Genomic DNA, 20,182 nt, shown 5'->3' on the forward strand with positions numbered 1-20,182 from the left:
AATTTCAACCAGCTGTGTCTTGAAATCTACATTACTTCATCCTCACAAATCCCAACCAGATGGTTCCAGTTCTGAAATCACAGCAGAGAGTATTTGTCTTTCTGCTCAAGGGAAGAGCTGTGCCAAAATTTGTATTCATTTGCTTTTCCTCCAGTTTTCCATTTCTTTTCTACAATCCCCTTACAAATGATCCTTCAGACTCCGCCAACATGACTTTTTTTTAAACCTGCCACTAAGTTTCCATTGTGTTTCCATAAGGATTTTTTCCCAGTCCACCTTCCTTCCTGAATTGTTTTGATATCTCCTTGATGGTCTATTACTTTTACAAGCCTTTGTCCTCATTCATATCAACTCAGCCAAACGTTCTCTCTAGCTTGTTTTTAAAACTCCTCCAGGACAAATTTTCAGAAACATTCCTTCTTCTCTTTGCAGACGTTAAATCATTCTGCCTCCCTTCATTTTCCCCCCTTGCTGACTGCCTCTGAGTTCTCATCTTTCTCACTCACACTTTGATCTCTCCTGATTATTCCCGTGTAGTTGTGGTTATGTAGAGATTCAAATCAGTGGCCTCATCATTACCTTACCAGCGTTGTGCTCCCTTATAACCTAATTACAGCTGGCTGTCATTATGAGTGAACTATTTAGATCTTCTCCAGTCCATCCAGACATGGAGCCATTAGCAATCCTTCCCCTAAATTCTGTGACAGATTAACAAAGGTTGGGCCCATAGAACTGTGCTCTGTACATGCAATGGAATGAAGCAGCAGAAAGCTGAGGTGGTAGAAGAGCCACAGTTGCTTCTCCACATAAATAATTCTTGCAAGTAGAAAATTAGCACATCAGAGAGAAAGGTTCAAGCTTGACCCTTTCCCTGCTCTATAAGTTTTCCTCTTTCAGAGTGTCTTTTTGTAAACAGAGGTTCAATGGTTGAAGGACATTGTGGTTGGGATGATGAAAGTTGTAGTTCAACAAAATCTGGGAACCCACGTTAAAGAGTCCCTGTGGTAGCCAGTTAGCTTTAATGACTTTCAAAAAGAACTACATGAGTGATTTTCAAATGGTGTTTTCTGAGATGTTTGACAGGTTATCCATTGTTTTATTTGTTTTATATTAAAAATTGTATACTGTCTTTCAGCAAAGTTTCCAGAGTGGTCTCCAGAAACATTAAAACAATATCATTAAACCTCCCAAGCAAAGTAACGATAGAAATGATAACTTAGCAGTTCAAACAGCAATTATAAACAGTTAAGGCCATTTAAAACACCTGGGAGATTTCCAGTTTAGTCCCTAAAACAGGGTCAGGATGTATCTCTGAAGTGTGCTTCCATACTTCCTGTGTTGTGACACCACAGTCCTGATGCTGACCGTCGGGTGACGTTCATATGTCGGACACCTTGCTTTGAATTTAATCACTGTGATTTAGTGCTATGACGTCGTTTATCTGGCTTTTAAAAGGTGTCATTTTACCCCTGCTAACTTGGCAAAGAGGCACCTTTTAATGTGGTGATACTCTTTATTTAGCAGGGGGAGAGTAACTGGCCCCATCCACCCCCAGCACAGTACCTCCAGTGACTATTGCTGGTGTCTGTCTTGTTTTTCTTTTTAGATTGTGAGCCCTTTGGGGACAGGGAGCCATCTTATCTTATTTATTTATTATTTCTCTGTGTGGCCCTGAGCCATTTTTGGAAGGGCGGTATAGAAGTTGAATGAATGAATGAATGAATGAATTTTTCCAGGTTGTTAGTTTTTGCGAGACACTTCCCCCTGCAGGTTTTTCCGTTTTGACTGTGACTTGCCTGAATGAGGCATTTAGCCGCTTTTAAGCGGCTAATCTAGAAAGAACCCCGGGGAATTAAGACCACTTTTACCTGGGCACTTTCCAGTTTACACCCTAGAATAGCAGTAAAATGCTTTGGCTTGGCAGGATCTCAAACTCCTACAACAGGAAAATAGAACTATTTTTTTGCAATGGACTTGCAACATTGTAGCACTGAATTGCAAAGATAAAATCTGAAGTAAGGCATAGGAATAGTGAATGGCACCTTGCTGTCAGTGCAGGGACTGCGGTGTCACAACACAGGAAGTACGGAACACACTTTGCAGATCTGTAGTGACACTGTGGTAGGTTTTAATCTGGAAAGCGCCCTGGTGCCAAAACAAGAGACCCTAGAACAGTGGTTCCTAGCCAGGGTTCCTCCAGATGTTTCTGAACCACAACTCCCAGCACCCCCAACCACAAACCATTATAGATGGGAATGCTGGGAGTTGTAGTTCGGCAGCGTCTGGAGGAACCCTGGTTGGGAACCACTGTTCTAGAAAAAGAATTGAAAAAGCTCTCATATGGCAGAAAAAGCTAGAAAAAGCTCTCATATGGCAGAAAAAGCTAGAAAAAGCTCTCATATGGCAGTGCAAGGGGCGGGGTGAGTGCTCCAAAGATTACCTTAGTGCACAGACAGGTTGGTGTGGGAACAGGCACAGAGTTTAGGACTCCAAAGGTCATTGCCAGCTCTATGAATTGTGCACCCAAACTGCTTGTTTCTGATGTTCCCATGCAAGATAATGAGGCGGTCCCCACGATCAGTGGGAACCACTGAAATTGGTTAACGGGCAGAGCAGGCTTAGCCCGCTCTCTCCGCAGACGACCCGTCAGTCAGCTGTGGGTGGCCGAACTGACTGCCTACACAAATGCCGGCTCCGTTACGGGGCCAGCGGGGGACGGGGAGTTCGGGGGCCACGCGGCCCCTGGAAGCTCCAGCATGCCCTGCACAGGTGTGCAGGGCATGCTGAAGAGACCCCTGAGCCAGGAGGATGCTTTTTAGCCTCTCGGTCAGGGGTCTACTCATGAGTTGCCATGCTGCGGAGCCACATAGCGGCAATTCACGATCAGAAATCCCAGGTTAGTGGAGTGCTCGCTCCCCTTACCTGGGCTTAGGGGAGGGATAGTTAAGCCGGTGACCCGCTTCTGTGAGACCGGGCTTGGCTGCGAGCCCGGTGGTTCTCACGGTCTGCCAAAATCAGGCTAGCCTCCCTTAGCCCGATTTTGGCAGACTGTGAGAATAGCCTCAGTATTTCATACCTGCCAACATGTCCCTATTTCCCCATTCAGGTGAATGGGGAAATAAAGACATGTTGGCAGGTGTGCAGTTTTATGGGCACGTACAGTGTGTTCTTGTTCTTGCTTTATGCAAGGCAGCAGCTGGGCTCAGCAGGCCTGCCTGGTCTCCTCATCACAGGAAATAAGAGTTGTGCCCTAGAACAAAGCTCAGAAATTGTGGCATTGTGCAAGGACACTATGGCAGACAGATGAGGTTTCTTAAGGAAATGTATCAATGCAGAAAGTGTTCCTAAGGGTAGGAAATGTAGAAATAGTGGCTGCTACTAGAGATGTGCATAGAACCGGTGCACTTACCCCTCCCCCGGCTCCCCCCCCCGCCGGCACTCATTTTCTGTAAAGGCCTTCGGCGTGGCAGTGTACCTTCCGTGCTGCCCCTCCCCTCTTCGGCTGGAAGTGGCCGGAAATACCAGGTGCATGTGTGCCGGTGGGGGGAAAGTGAGGGGAAGGGTAAGTGCACCCTCCCCCACCATTAAAGTGGCCCCACCTGCTTCGAACTTTGACCCCCCCCATGTTTGAACTTGTTTGGAGGCCTATAAAATGGCCTCCGAACAGGTTCGTGCACATCCCTAGCTGCTACTAGCCAGGAGCATGGCAAGGTTGGTGTGAGCCCTGGGACAAAAAGTGAAGATGGGCCCCTGCCCCATCCCCCCTCATTAGGAAAGCAAAGAACATCCACCTCACAGGGGTCCCCTCTCTCACGGGCCAAGGGGCATATGTCCCCCTTTGTTCAATTATAGCTATGCCCCTAATGGAGCAGTGGGGGAATGCTTGCTTAGCAAGCATGAGGTTGCCAGTTCGAATCCCCGCTGATATGTTTCCCAGACTATGGGAAACACTTTTATCAGGCAGCAGCAATATAGGAAGATGCTGAAAGGCATCATCATCTCATACTGAGCAGGAGGAGGCAATGGTAAACCCCTCCTGTATTCTACCAAAGACAACCACAGGGCTCTGTGGTTGCCAGGAGTCAAAACCGACTCGATGGCACACTTTACCTTTACTTTACCCTGCTACCTATCTTGCAAGTCTGAAGCCTGGATCTTGTGTTCTATGACATCTATGCCTTTGATGCTAGCAACACAAGAAGGACAATGTCAGTTCCCTTGATGATGCATTATGGAAATACCCTCCTATTGGCAACATCCCTAGAAGATGGATACAACTCAGGCCATGGGAGACCATGTGGAACAGACGTCATCATCATGGGTTACATAGGAAACTGCCTTATACAGAGTCAGACCATTGGTTTATCTAGCTCAGTACTGTCTACACCAGGAATTCTCAATGTTGGATCCCCAGATGTTCTTGGATTTCAACTCCCATAAACCCCAACCAAAGGCCACTGGGGCTGGGGATTATGGGAGTTGAAGGCCAAAAACATCTGGGGACCCAACATTGAGGATCCCTGGTCTACACTGACTGGCAGCTGCTCTCCAGGGTTGCAGATGAGTTCCCCCCAGCCTTGCTGGAGAGATGCCAGGGATTGAACCTGGGACCTTTTACACATAAAGAAGATACTCTTCCACTGAACTATGGTCATCACCATCGTAACCATGGTTTGATTTATTCACTTTTCAGTGAAAACCTTGTCAAAGTGTTCTTGTCAAAGTGTTCTTGTCAAACTGTTCTTGTCAAAGTGTTGCAAAACAAGAAAAGAAAAGCCCCAAATATGGTTCCCTGTCCAGAATCCAAGAAGAAATATATAGTAGACACCAGCAACAGTCACCGGAGAGATGCTGTGCTGGGGATGAATAGGGACAGTTGCTCTGCCCCTGCTAGATATGACAACAATCACTTTAAAGGGTGCCTCTTTGTCCAGGCAGCAGGAGAAAAATTAGGCATCCCCCACCTGAATCTATTTGTGCGAGGTAACAGGACTTCCTGGCCTCTGATCTCCAAGGAACACAAGGCCCCAGGGAGAATTTGTGGTCTGCATTTGCTGTTTCTCCTCCTCTTTTAATTCACTAATAAGGGTAACGATATCATCTTAACAAGCCTGCACCAGACGAGTGCCGGCAAGGAAGGATCATTAATGCCGATGAAAGAGGCGCCATAATAGTTTCTTGAGCTGATTCTGATGATGTTATAATTGGGTTTCAGGGCGTCTCCAGGTGGGTGGGGGAAAGAAAATTATGGCTTTGCTAAATTAGTTTTGAAGAGGGAGATTGACTTTGGAGCACAGGCCCTCAGCTGGAACAGAAAGTGTGATGATGCCATTGCAGACTGATCTGATCTGCAGGGACAAGGAGAGGTAGATGTCCCAGACAGTGGGGAATTCTAGGCCATACCAGTCGACAGAAAGTCATGGATCTATGTGGGTGGGGATGAAGAGATGGGTTGGACCTGGAGCCAGCTTAGCTGCCCCACCTCAGCCACCGTAACATTTTCCAGAGCCAGCAGTCTATGTACAACTACCTTGTTTCCTTCTTCTTAATCATGGATAATTGCTGCCCCCTGCCACCCCCCCACTTAAAGGCCAAACAACATATGGGTCTGAGATGACAATTCTGAGAAATAAATGAGTGAATAATTGCTCCATATGCCACCTAGAAGCTGGGAACGTGTATATAACAGGCAGAACCTCCTGTTCTGAACTTCAGCTGAATAATGTCCTGCAGCTAGTACAAAATAGGGCTGCAAGATTATTAACTGGGACTGGACATTTTGAGCATATTACGCAAGTGCTTCACCATTTGCATTAGCTCCTAGTGCGTTTCTAGTCCCAATTCAAAGTGCTGGTTTTAACCTTTAAAGCCCTAAATGACTTGGGACCAGGTTACCTGAGAGAGTGCCTTGCCTCATATGTTCCTACCTGAACCTTAAGATCTTCTTCAGAGGCCTTCTCCTGGGTGCCTCTGCCAAATGATGTGAGGAAGGTGGCTACCAGGGAGAGGGCCTTTTTGATGGTTGCACCCCTTTATGGAATAGTCACCCCAGTGAGGTTCGCTGGGCTTTGTCACTTTGTTCTTTTAGATGCCAGACAAAGTCCTTTTTGTTCACCCAGGCCTTATAAACTCTGGTTTTCAGATTTGATCTGATTTTTAACTAATTTTAAAATGAGTTGTTGTTGTTGTTGTTGTTTTGTTTTATTTTGCATTTATATCCTGCTCTTCCTCCAAAGAGCCCAGAGTGGTGTACTACATACTTGCGTTTTCTCCTCACAACAACCGCTGGGTTGTATTGTATTTTGTATTTTCTTTTCTTCTTTTTTGTCTGTTATGATTTAATGTATGTGTTTTTATTGTATTTTTAAATTCTCTGTTGTGAGCCACCCAGAGAACAATTTGTTATGGAGAGGCTAATAAATAAAGTTTGTTTATTATCATCATTATTGTTATCATCATCATCATCATTATAATTATTGTTGTTATTTTCACATCGATCCGTACAGTATCTTTTTGTAGTTCTTTGTCCAAATCCCAGATTTTGGGAGATAAACGTTTTTGACGTAAGTGCATCTTTTGAAGTTTATATATGTTCAGGGAGTCTAGACAACTGATAATGGTTTCTTGGTGGTCCATAGGCACTTCCTACCTTTTTCAGGGCCATTTCTTGGTACAAGAGCATTTATTCATTTGGAGTGAATAAAATGTCTGTCACCCATGTAGCTGAACTTTGAGCCAGGTCTCTTTGTCCCAGTGAAACTAATGGGTTTTCAGGAACCCCTCTTATCTTTGTCTTGTTGTGTTGCAGGTGTGCAGGAGATCCAAGCAACCAGAGGTAAGTATGCATTTCCTGCAATGCCAGAATACCTCTCTCCTCTTGGTGACAACCAGAACAGAATGTGCATTTCCTTCAAGTCTTGCATGCTTCTCTTCCCTTGGTGATAATCCCCTTTCGGGTTGGACTGCACATCGATTGTCACAACTGATGCACAGTTGATGGGTCTATGGCCTCTCTTTCAACATGCATAGTTGGCATTATTTGAAATGTCTTAGTCTGATATTTATTTTTACATTGATATCCTGCTCTATCTCCAAGCTTTGATGAGGCCATAGATCATTGGTAGAGCATCCCCTGAGGGGATGGGGCTGCTCTGCTCTCATGCACCTGCCTGCTTGCATGCCGAAGGTTCCAAGTTCCCTCCCTGACATCTCCAAGATAGGGCTGCTCCTGTCTGAAACCTTGAAGAAAAGCCTCTGCCAGCCTGTGTAGACAATACTGAGCTAGATGGACCAATGGTCTGATTAGGTATAAGGTAGCTTCCTATGTTCCTAATGTGCATGGTTATTTCTGTCCTCACAACAACCTTGTGAGGTAAGTTAGGCCAAGAGATAAGTGACTGGCCCAATGTCACCCGGTGAGCTTAATGGCTGAATGGGGATTTGAAACCATGTCTTCCCATCCTAGCACAACACTCTAGCCACCACACTACATGGGCTCTCACCCATCTTAGTACAGCGTGTGCAGTGCTGCTCCCAGCAGCTTGTGCACAGCATTCGCATGCAGATTCTTTTGCTATTCCTCTGTGGGCAGTGGTGCAGCAGCAGTGCAGAAAGCATTGGAGCTCTTTTCCGTTGTCAGCTCTGTAACATAATTCCTGGGGCATTCTGGGAAGAAAATAGCTGGCCATTGAGAAGAACTCCTGCACTTCCTGAATTTCTAGGACTGACACTACTGGCCACAGAAGCACAAAAAAGGTTGTTGTTTTTTTAAAACAAACAAACAAACAAAAGAATTCATGTCAGTACCATTGCCAACCAGAGATAAGCCACTTCCCCGAAACTTGTACAACTTCCCTTCTCACCCCTTTTTCTTCACTGCCCCTCAAATTCCACTCTGCTTCCCAATAATTCAAGCCCAAAGTTCTTATAAAATACTTTTGGTCTCGGCTCTATATTCTTGACAATTTCAATATGATCTTGAGTGTACAACAACTGAGCCCCAAATCCGTCTGGATGAATCACTGCTCTTTCACACAGCTTGCGGACAGCCCCACATCAGTCTCAACCGGATCGTGAAAGGACAGGACGCCATGCCAGGCGAGTTCCCCTGGCAGATCAGCTTGCAGCTAAACAAAAGGCATGTCTGTGGAGGGTCCCTCATCTCGGAAGATTGGGTGATAACTGCAGCACACTGCTTCTATCAGTGAGTAGAGGGGATGGCAAACTAGAGCTGTTGATGCCTCTTGATCCCACTGTCCTGGCTCCTCACCCCACAATGCCAACTCTACCCTGTATCTCATGACAAATCTGTTTGTCATGCTTCCAGGTTCAGGGATCTCTCTCAGTACCAGGTCCTCCTAGGAGTCACACAGCTCTCCAATCCTGGCCCACAGGCATGTTGCTTGGGGGTGAAGCAGGTCATCATCAACCCTGCCTACGCGGGCCAGACCACCAGCGGGGACATTGCCCTTGTACAACTGTCCAGAAAGGTCAACTATTCAGACTTGATCCTGCCCATTTGCCTGCCTGATGCCTCTGTAAATTTTCCCCCAGGCAAGCTCTGCTGGGTCACCGGCTGGGGTAACCTGCGCAATTCAGGTAGGTCTGGGAGAGAAAACAGCGGCTGTAAGGGGGCAAGAATTTAGAAATGGCTGACAGATACAATCGGGCAGGGTAGAGATTTATGAAAATGATGCATCGTACAGAGAAACTGGACAAAGAGGATAATTTTGCATAATGGTGCATAATTGGTGTGGCATTTCGATGTTCCATCCCTGCACATACAGGCCATGTTGGCAAGGAAGAGCTGCACTCACTCATTCTTCTCATATGATATGCTGCATTCTTCTCCTGCACCACTTTCAAAGTTTGCAAGTGTGGTCTTTGGAAGGGAGCTGGCCCCCAATCAAGGATGTTGGGCAGGCAGCATTTGGCATCCAGCTTCAGATGCCTCAATGCCTTGGGCCATCCTTAGATTTCCACATTTCAGTTCTTTCTTTTGTGCCTACTGAGGCTGGCTAGAATGATTAATTGCTGAGTTTCAGAAAGATGAAGTTTTGAATTGTTCAGTCTTGACCATTGCTTGAAGATTGGGTGCTCAGGGTATCTTGAAGTAATTTTGAAGATCCAGTACCTGATTCTTGGAGAGGAGAGCTGGTCTGGTGGTAGCAAGCATGACTTGTCTCCATAGCTAAGCAGGGTCTGCCCTGGTTGCATATGAATGGGAGACTTGATGTGTGAGCACTGCAAGATATTCCCCTCAGGGGGTGAAGCCACTCTGGGAAGAGCAGAAGGTTTCAAGTTCCCTCCCTGGCTTCTCCAAGATAGGGCTGAGAGAGATTCCTGCCTGCAACCTTGGAGAAGCCGCTGCCAGTCTGTGAAGACAATACTGAGCTAGATAGACCAATGGTCTGACTCAGTATATGGCAGTTTCCTATGTTCCTATGAGAGTTCATAGTTGCATTCTCCTCACCTACTTCTGTCAGATCTTGGAATGTACAGTCTTGCTACCGAGGCATTTGGACAAGTTTCACCATGAGCATGCAGGTTAATCTATCAAACTCACTCAAATCAACCTCAGACCACTTATACCCTTGGAGAAAGCCAGAGATTGGATTGCCTGGGTGTTAATTGCATTTATTCTATTCTTAGCCAGAAGCTCAATTTTCCATATTTTATGAAGTGTTTATCCATAACAATAAGATGCTTTGAAACCAGAATGGCCTATATCAGGCCTGCTCAACTTAGGCCCCCCAGCTGTTTTTGGACTACAACTCCCATAATTCTCAGCCACAGCAGCCAATAGCCAGGAATTATGGGAATTGTAGGCCAACATCTGCAGGAGGGCCGAAGTTGAGCAGGCCTGGCCTATATGGTTTTTCTGATTGTTCCCTAGGGGAAATTACTATCAAGTGTAGGTATCATATTAGTGATTACCAAGTGTTCCTGTTGCAAAGGATTTTACTTTTAATTATGTAGAGAACTGCATATTTCTCACAGACAAACAAAGTTATGTAACATGGCACTTTGTTGTTTTTCTGCAATAGATGGTTATCCCTCTTGAAGTTGTTCTTGCTGGTCTTGTTTAAATTTATCTTGATATAATAATAATTACAGTAATTATTTCCATAAATAACAACAGAAGTGTAACCATTAATAAATGGTGATATAAAGGCACTACAGTCCAACAGCAGTATTTTTTTTAATTTTTATGTTGACTATACCAGAGCTAATTCCTTATATTAAAACCTGGTTACATGGATGAACCCTCAAGTATCTGGGCCAGTGTTCTCTATAATTTTTTCCATCTGTGTGCAGAATGAGTTTTGTTTGGGGAGGTAGTATCATGGCAGTGTATGTGTGTGCACGTATATTCAGAGTGGGACCTTACTGAGTGGACATAAAAAAAAAACTTATGTGCCCGCGCATGTGCGCACGCCTTAGAGGGAACATTGGTTTGGGCTTGGATCAATTTCTGCTGAGTGAAGGACGGAACTATACATATGGCTGGGTGTGATAAAATATGTAATGCTGCACCAATGAAAGCAATGCATGGGGAATTATGCACATCTGTTAATTTTGTATAAATCTGCAATTTTGCATAGTTTATTCTGGTTCTGCTAGACTGGGGACAAGTAACTACATGGGGCACTGAAGCTCCTCCCTCTGGTCATTGGATATCTTCTCAAGCCTCACCTGCTCCCACAATATGTCAGCTAGCATTGATAACATGCATTCACACATATATTCACGTACAATCTGAGATACTTAGGAACTTAGATTCTAGGACCAATGCTGACCAATGCAGCTTTTTGTGCTCTTTCTATGCTTTCACAAAATTTTAGCCCACACACTATGCCTCTTCATGCTAAAATGAAACCCAATATGCACAGTATGTTCAATGAACATAGTCTGTATATATAAAAGCCAATTCTTATGTTTTTATGTTGGTATTTTAAATCAGATTTGTTTTCATATTGTTAGCTTAATACTTTTAACTGTCATTTTTATTATATATATATTTTTAACTTCTGTAAACTGCCTTGGGATGGTTTTAAATGAAAGGTGGTATATAAATTTAGCAATAATAAATAAATAAAATATGGGGACTCATAAAAATCAAGATGGGGACTGGCCCCCATGAAAATGTAGAGTACAGATAGAACACAGGAAGTCCTTTATCTGGAGTCAGACCATTGGACATCTAGCTCACTTTTGTCTGCACTGACTGGCAGATGCTTCTCCAGGGTTTCAGGTCAGAGTCTATCCCAGGCCTACCTGGGTGCTTTCCAAATTAAACCCTGCAACAGAGTCACTGCGGATCTGCTAAGTGTGCTTCCATGCTTCCTGTGTTGTGACACAGCAATCCCTGCGCTGACAGCAAGGTGCCGTTCACAGTTCTGATGCCTTATTCTGGATTTTATCTTTGCGTTAGAGTGCTACACTGTTGCAAGTCCACTGCAGAAAAATAGCTGTATTTTCCCATTGCAGGAGTTTGAAATTTGGGGGATCATTTTCAATATGATCTCGCCAAGCCGACACATTTTACCTCTGTTGTAGTGTGTAATCCCTGCTAACTGGGCAAAGAGGCACCTTTTTAACGTGGTGATTCTCTTTATTTAGCAGGGGGAGAGTAACTGGCCCTATCCACCCCCAGCACAGTACCTCCAGTGACTGTTGCTGGTGTCTATCTTATGTTTTGTTTTAGAATGTGAGCCCTTTGGGGACAGGGAGCCATCTTATTTATTTGTTATTTCTCTTTGTAAACCGCCCTGAGCTATTTTTGGAAGGGCGGTATAGAAATCATCATCATCATCATCATCATCATCATCTGGAAAGCTTACTGGAGATGCCAAGGATTGAAGATGGGACCTTCCTGCATCCAAAGTAGATTATCTACCGCTGAGCTATGGCTCCATCCCCAGTGCTTTACTGCTGTACACATGTCAAATATAATGCAAAGATTAACAATCTTGTATATAGTTAATCTCTACATGTGTACAGTTATTCACACATTACATTGCACATACTTATGCAGTATATTCTATCTATCTGTATTCCCTACATTTTCACAGGGGCCAGTTCCCATATTGACTTTTAAGATGAACATACTGTAGGTACAAATCTTCACACAAAGACATGTGTACAATGTGAATATCCCTGAATGAATGAGTGAATTTGTGAATGAGGGAGTTAAAGAAGAAGGGGTGGAGTGAATACTGAGACAGGGCGGAGAGAAGAACATTTGGATGAGGAAATGAATGACCCCACTAAAATGTTCCTGGTATAAGAGAGTCACAGATATTCTGAAGTGAAGATATTTGAAAAGGTAGAGAAAGGATTGAGGACATTATGGAGGACTATCAAATCAAGTGCTTGGGAAAGACAGAAGGAAGGAAGAATGGAAAAGTTATAAATGGAGGACTATAAAGGGAAGGGAATGGGAAAGGAAGGGAAATTCTGAATGGAGTGGCTTGATGAATGGTAGTGTTTGTGTGGGAGGAGGCCACATATGGTGGGTGGGTTCTGGGAATCTCTGATTTAGTGCTGTGCCACGTTGTCATTGCAGTCGACCTTCCCTCTCCACAAATCCTTCAGAAGTTACAGGTGCCCATCATAGATTCTGAGACATGTGCGGCCCTCTACCGTACCAACATGGGTGATGGCATGACCCCACGCAATATCAAGGCTGATATGATCTGTGCTGGATTTGCAGAGGGTAGGAAAGACGCCTGCAAGGTGAGTGCTCCTGTGTGTGTCCTGGCTTCTAATCATTAGCATATAGGGCAATGTTTCTCAAATATTTTGAGCTTGGGGTTCATATCCAGATAATTTTACCCTTCCTAGCGACCTTCCAAACTCATCACCAGTCATCTCTTGGGGAGAACACACAGGGATCCTCACACACACATAGGGGTGCAGCATGGTAATTTTGGACTCTGGACCTAATGAGCTTGCAGGGGCCTCCCTGCAAAATAAGCATCCTCTTGGTATATATACATTTCACCACAAACCCACAGGTCATTTGGGTGGTGGGGTGGGGAGGGGAAAGACTTCATAATTAATAATACTTTTAACTGTTCTTTTTATTATATGTTTTTTAACTTGTAAACCGCCATGGGATTGTTTTTAATGAAAGGCAGTATATAAATTTAACAATAAATAAATAAATAAAATAATCCCCAAAGGATCCATACATCTTCTTGATCATTCACCACAAACCCACAGATCCAGGTCAGAGTGCATTTGCCAGGGGAAAAAAAAAAAAGACTACACTATTCCCAGTGGATTCACACAGCTTCTTGACCATTCATAAACTAACTGGGAGAGACAACATGTGTCCCTTGCTCCAAAGTTCAAACAGAAAACCAACTTGGACATATAGTGCTTTCATAAGGAAAAGAAAATTAAAGCCACAAGTTCTCATGAAAATTAAAGCTTCACAGTTCTCATGCAGACCTTTTGGATCACAAACCAACATGAGCATAGTGCATTTGGAAATCATGTTTGTTTATTCAGATGTAACAGTTCCACTTTCACTAGATGTGGAGTACTCTGTGGATAGAGATAACTCTTTCTGGCAGCTTTATTGCAGTAGGGGGAAAATAATTTAAAATCACTAGATTGACCAATTTCCTTGAAATAAGGAATAGAGTCCTGCCATCTTGGGCTACATGTGTGCCCAATTTCAGAACTCTAAGCCCAGCCATTCTGGAAATGTAAAGGGCTGAGCAAAAGTGGGGGGCATGTTCCACTTTTCTATCAAGTTAAAGTGCAGAATCCTTCCCATGAGAGTGGAATGATGGTCTGGGTGTGTGTGTGTCAGTTCCAGAAGTTTTTGTACTTTTCTGCCATGAAGCAAGCCACTTACAGAACTCTTTGCCCTTGGGAAAAATTACGGGGCCCTCTAGGAGAGTGGGAGCACAGACCTGGGCCCCCAGGTATGTGCCTAATGACACTGCTGCACACACAGCTCCTCATAGCTGCATTCAAGCACAGGAATCTGCAGTCTGGGATGCTAAACCAACAATGGCAATAGAGGCCACCTAGATAAGAACATTTCCCATGGCAAAAATCTACAAGTGGAGGAAGGCAGCTGGGTAAGGAAAGAAGAAAAATCTGATATGCTGGACAGCCACTGGCAGTCAGACAGTTCTGAGTTAGATGGATCAATGATGCAGTATAAAGTTTTGAGAACAGGTTTGTAGCTCAGTGGTACAGTATCTGCTTTGCATACGGAAGGTCCCAGGTTCCATCCCTGGCATCTCAGTTACTCTGGTCCAGAAAGAGGGGACAGTACTCAAGTGTACTTCAGGAATTCAAAAGGGACTGTGGCCCTCTAAATGGTATGCCATGCCGATTCTTCATATACGAAACACAAGCTGAGTGGTTGTCCAAGGCAATTCTGTGAGCTGGAAGCAGAGCTGAGATTTAATACCTGATAGATGACATCCTGATTAACAAAGCGCTTGCAGAAGGATGTCACGCTAGAGCAAAGCTTGTGTGCTAGCTACTTGTCAGCCTGCTTTCCAGAGGAGTGTTGTGCTACTGCAGAAATGCTTGCGCTTGCACAACTGTGGCATGTCTCATTTGTTCCAAAGGGAACTTTTGTGCAATTGTTCAGTTTCACAAATCTCTGTTTTAGCACAGCCATGTAAACATCGTGTGCTCCTGCACTTAGCTTGTTAACTCAAGTACTTCATGAGTTCTTCATTTATTTTGTCAATCACCTAGAGAAAAAATGTGTATTAGACAGTATAAAAATGCAACAGCAACAATAATGATGATATGATGTCAGCCAGTGTATGGAGCCATAGCTCAGTGACAGAGCATGTGCTTTGTATACAGAAAGGCCCAGGTTCAATCCTTGTCTGAAATGCGGAAGAGAACTGCTGCCAGCGCACACACACAACACACACACACACACACGAGTTGGAGACCACCACCCCAATATTAATCATTGAGCTCAGTTTTTTATATCCCTTCCTCTCTAGGAATGCCTATTCAAATTTGGTATGGCTTGTTTACATGCTTGGTGGTTGAACCTGGTTCCAGTTCCCCTTTGCAGGTCGGATCTCATTTGGTCATTTCCAATGCCCACGAGCTTAACCCGTGGTTTTCCTCATGTCCTCCTTCTATTCCTACCCAGATATGTCTTGTCTATATTTTTGCATACCCTTTCTTTAACATTTTTCAGATCCTTGCTCTTTTTGCACCGGCAGCTTTTTGTTTTTCTGTGAATGTATGGAAATCCCCCTATATGTAACATTGTACTGTACGGCCCATGTTTTTCTGATCGCAGTTATTGAGACACTCAGACAAGTGACACATGCATTCTTGCAACATTTTGTGATTAACTGATACACCTTGCTGACAGAGGCAAATCTCTTCACAATTGCTGACAAAAGCGGAGTCAGAAGGCCTGAATTTAAAATGTGTTTTTAAGCGATCATTAGTTCTATGAATATCATCTAAACATTGATTTCTCCTGTTACTCTATTTCAGTGTTGGCCACTGAAAGGCCTGGGGGCCAGTGGCAGCCCCCACCAACCCTAAGTGTGTCCCCAAACTGTTGAATGGGTCTGTGTGAAGCTTTAGTTAAAGCTGAATACTCGGCAGAGTTCCCCTGGCACTGTGTGGAAACAAACCTTCTCACTGTGCAGTACTGTGCTTTGTGCAGTACTGGAACAACTTCCTTAAGGGGAATGGAGCCCTCGCACCATCTTGGAAGGTGTGGGTGGAGTTCTGGGAAGTACAGCCCTTTCCAGTGCTTTCTAGCACTGTGGAAAGTGCAGTACTGTGCAGGGTTTGAGATGGTAGGAGGTGGTTCTCACATTGATGATTTTTGGCCGACGTGGCCCCCACTTGAAAAATAGTGAAGGTCACTGTGATATAGTCAGACAACCAATCAACTGATTCAGTATAAGGTAGCTCATATGTTCAAAATGGAGGGCCAGCTTTCTCTCTGCTATCTGGAAGAAAAAGTATTGCTTTGCTTGGGACACTAACCCTGATACATGTTTCCTCATTCCTCATTTTTGTTCTCTTGATTCTCAGGGTGATTCTGGAGGTCCCATGGTTTGTCAGGTTGGCCATTCATGGGTCTTGGCTGGCATTGTTAGCTGGGGAGAAGGATGTGCCATTGAGAACCGACCTGGTGTATACAGCCGGCTCACGTACTACCAAAAGTGGATCCACAGCTACATCCGAGACATCGAATTTGTCAAAGACCCGAACAGGCGTGATTTACGTAATGGGTGGCAGGACACCAAAACCCAGATGCCCTTGCCTGGCCATGCCGCCTCCTTTGTTGTCAGCACTGTGGTCTTCTTAGTGTGTCTGCTGATTCTCATATAACCAAGAGACAGTGGGGAAATTTCCTCTTTTCCTAACAATCCAGTTATGGAACAGAAAGGCATTGTGGGCCTTGTATTGACGTCCCTTACTCTGAGTTTGTCCCAGAGAAACTTCAGTTTTAGCTGAACCAAACAGCCTTGGTTTTATTATCTCCTTCTAAGAAAATGGATCTTTCTTCCTATTTATTGTTGGAAATTCTGATAATAGTTTCTATCTGTTACAAGACAGACATTTCAAGACTTGTATGCAATACAAGCAAACTAATTAAAACTGATAATCACTGAATCACTCTACATCCTCAAAGGATGTTCTTAAATTGATGAGAAATTAATATATGTTTTTTTGTAGTATGAAATGAAGGTTTTGGTTTTGCTGGTTATTTTTAGTTAATAATTCAAAGTTTAGGGGACATATGCTTAACCTGCCAACTTTCCAAATGCAAGGTATGTTCCGATAGTTGAAAGTTGTCATGATGATCACACATACACGCATGCCAAAATGTTGCCAGTATTTACAGTATTCTAATACTGAAGATTTTATTTTTGGACGTTTCTCAGATTTGAGTCTTTATTACAGGTGGTCATATTTGACAGGTTTTAAGTTAGATATTGGAAAATATGGGCTTCATCAGGTTGGGTTTGAGAAGTTTTTTTGTTTTGTTTTTTTGTTTGCTTTTTTCAGACTGGGGATGTACACTTTTGTTCTTAAAGAATAAATTTGGGAATGGGTAAGTGATTCCTATTTAGAAGAAATCACGTTTATTTGGAAAATAATTTTGCAATCCCCTTTTTTCACTTCTTTTATGTAACTGATTTCTCTAGTATTATTGAGAGATTTGTTTGTATGGTTGCACTGTTTGTCTAGATCAGTGGTACATATAGATTTCAGGGATATGCATCTTGGTTTATAATTGCAGTGGGGAATATTGATCTGTTTTTAGCAAGAAACACATTTTTTTTTTAAAAATTGGATCTAGTCAGGTTCTTGAACAAATAGTTATGAATGTCTCATTTTTAACAGGATGTTACAGTGTGGTGTATACTCCATACAGTAGTAAAAAGCACATCAGTTGTTTGGATGTGCTGAAGGAAATAGGGGCTCAGTCTAGCAAGAGCAGCCCTTGTGTTATCCCCATGCATTTCAGAGGAGCTTCTGCTGCAGTTTTCCACTTGGGCTATTTGGAAGTATATCTCAGGCCCACAACTGTATGTAAAGTGTTTGTGAATGGATGCATCCTATTTCTGGTGCACATGCAAGTAAATGCACATACAGAAATGCTAAAAGCACTGTGCATTGCACTGCCCGCCATTCACACATCACACCTCCAGAGGTATATTTCCAACTGTTGATAACCCATTGGAGAACCAGCGTGTTGTTCTATACCAAAAGAACAAATTCATGGCTGTTAAATGAGACTGCTGTAATGTACATACATGAATATAGCAGACATCCGGTGGAGTGGAGCCTTCAGCAGCATAGAATGGAGATGGGGCTTTAGACAGTAATCCTTGGCATTATATCTTCTTCGGGAAATGTTGGATATAATTCAGAATACCTCGTTGGTGGGCCCCATTCACCTTCGTAGGTCACAAGTCCTTGCTCTGAGCATGGATGCAACTAGAAGACTTCCAAAGTCCCCTTTAATTCTAAATCTGTGCTCTTAGTAGTTTGCTCTTAAATGAGGCTTGCTACACTTTATGAAGCACCACAAATCAAATAATTAAATGATCAAATAAATAATCAATCAATCAATCAATCATCTGTCTTGGATTTTCTTTAACACAATGGCTGTCCCTCACAATTGGGAGAAGGGTAGGAGAAGTCTCCTTCCCCAGTTTGGGAGCTATGTGCGCTCCTATGTGCACTCCTAGATAAAAGCAAGGTTGGAGGTGGGGAGCTTGCTTGTCTGTTAAGCCCCAGCTGAGTAGAACAAGCATGCCCTACCCAGATTCTGTCCCTAGTTTCAGAATGAGGTAGGAGGAAAAACTCTCCTACCCACCTGGAGTTTGAAAAAGGAGCAAGCTCCTCACTTCCTATCTTGTTTTTATCTAACACACAATTACAAAACGGGAGTGTGCCCAGCTCCCATAGGAACGTAGGAGCATAGGAAGCTGCCTTATACCAAGTCAGCCCAATGGTCCATCTAGCTCAGTATTGTCTTCACAGACTGGCAGCGGCTTCTCCAAGGTTGCAGGCAGGAGTCTTTCTCAGCCCTATCTTGGAGATGCTGCCAGGGAGGGAACTTGGAACCTTCTGCATGCAAGCAGGCAGGTGCTCTTCCCAGGGAAGCACTAAGGGGAATGTCTTACAGTGCTCACACATGTAGGGGCTATTCCCACGAGCAGCAAAAATCGAGCTAGGAGAGCCTAGCCCGATTTTTGCTGCTTGTGTAAACCACCAGGTGAGCCCGGTGGCTTACAAGCGGGTCACCCACTTCTGTAGCCCACCCCTTAAACTGGGTTTGTGGAGAGAGTGCTCCGCAAACCCAGTTCTTAAAATCGTGAGTAGCCACGGTGCGGCTCTGCACCGTGGCTCCTCATGAGTAGAAACAGCCTCCTGGCTCGGGGGTCTCTCCAGTATGCTCTGCGCACTTGCGCAAGGCATACTGGAGCTTCCGGGGGCCACATGCCCCCCGATCCTCCCAGCCCCCGCCGGCTCTGTCACGGAGCCGGGTGTCATATCAGCTGCCCAGGGCTGATGCCGGATCAGATGCCCAGGGCTCCTGCCCTGCTTGTCTGTGGGGAAAAGCAGGTCTCACTGATCGTGAGACCTGGCTCGTAGTCTCCCATTCAAATGCAAACCAAAGGGGGCAATTCATGCTCGTTACCACAAGACCATAGGAAGCAGCCTTACACTGAGTCAGACCCTTGGACCATCTAGCTCAGTATTGTCTACTCTGACTGGCAGAGGCTCTCCAAGCTTACAGGCAGGAGTCTTTCCCAGGCCTATCTGGAGATGCTGCCAGGGAGTAGACCTGGGACCTCAGATGCTCTCCCACTGTGCTCTGCCTCCATCCCCTAAGGGGAAAATCTTACAGAGCTCACATGTAGTCTCCCATCCAAATGTGAACCAAGGCAGACCCTGCTTAGCAAAGACAACAAATCATGTTTGCTGCCACAAGACCAGTGGCTTCCCCTACACTAATAATAATCGCGAGAACAGCCCTAGTATCTGACTGCACCACAGTTAGCTTAGTAAGTTCATTAGGTGGGATCCATCACTGTTCACATACCTCTGTGCACTCAGAAGTCCTCCACGTGTCAGCATCCTGGTTCACTTTAATGGCGCATGCTAGATGAGCTCTGTGTGTGGACTGGAGCCACTCACGTATGTACAGGAAGCCTCTTGATTGGGAAGCATGACTCTCTGTAGGTACTAAGGCCGATCTGCCTCCATAGCTCTTTTGCATCTAATGTACAGTACCTCCTTCAAGTTTATAGCTGTCGTGCTCAGTTTCAGCTCATCTAGCTTTCTGCATGGAAGTTTCCTAAACAAGTTTATTGCCAATTAAGGTAAGGTAAAATGCTGCATGAGAGCCAAGCATGTTTGATCAAAGCAAAGAATGTTGGTCGTCAATGATAAGCAAAACAAGGCTTGCAGGGGTGTAGCTAGGGGAGTGGGGGCCCGAGGAAGATAATGAGGAAACTAGGGAGGGATTGAGCTGGGGGCCCCGGGTTCTCTGAACCCATCTGCTCAATTATAGCTACGCCTCTGAAGGCTTGCAAAACTGCTCTACGCTACTCTGTTGGTACAGTGCTAATGGAGAACCAGGTGGTATATAAAACATAGAAAAGGTGCATGCTCCTTGCCAAAGGATTACTCCGAT

At 44.4% G+C, this 20,182-nt stretch overlaps 1 protein-coding gene and 1 long non-coding RNA gene across 2 annotated transcripts in view; one reads left to right on the forward strand and one right to left on the reverse strand.

Annotated features, from left to right (window-relative positions):
* The window catches only part of LOC128329780 (serine protease 27-like), a 43,961-nt gene extending 27,361 nt beyond the window's left edge, over window positions 1–16,600 (forward strand). Inside the window, exons 2-6 of the mRNA XM_053261458.1 lie at window positions 6,809–6,835; window positions 8,038–8,203; window positions 8,327–8,598; window positions 12,569–12,738; window positions 16,057–16,600. Of these exons, the coding sequence (XP_053117433.1) occupies window positions 6,809–6,835; window positions 8,038–8,203; window positions 8,327–8,598; window positions 12,569–12,738; window positions 16,057–16,356 (935 nt within the window). The 3' untranslated portion in view covers window positions 16,357–16,600. The remainder of the gene's footprint in view (window positions 1–6,808; window positions 6,836–8,037; window positions 8,204–8,326; window positions 8,599–12,568; window positions 12,739–16,056) is intronic.
* LOC128329792 (uncharacterized) overlaps window positions 1–19,710 on the reverse strand; it is a 29,410-nt gene extending 9,700 nt beyond the window's left edge. Inside the window, exon 1 of the long non-coding RNA XR_008309793.1 lies at window positions 19,589–19,710. This is a non-coding gene — a long non-coding RNA (uncharacterized LOC128329792). The remainder of the gene's footprint in view (window positions 1–19,588) is intronic.
* Between the last annotated feature and the right edge of the window lie 472 nt (window positions 19,711–20,182).

This window comes from Hemicordylus capensis, chromosome 6, assembly GCF_027244095.1.
Source record: "Hemicordylus capensis ecotype Gifberg chromosome 6, rHemCap1.1.pri, whole genome shotgun sequence".
NCBI lineage: Eukaryota > Metazoa > Chordata > Lepidosauria > Squamata > Cordylidae > Hemicordylus > Hemicordylus capensis.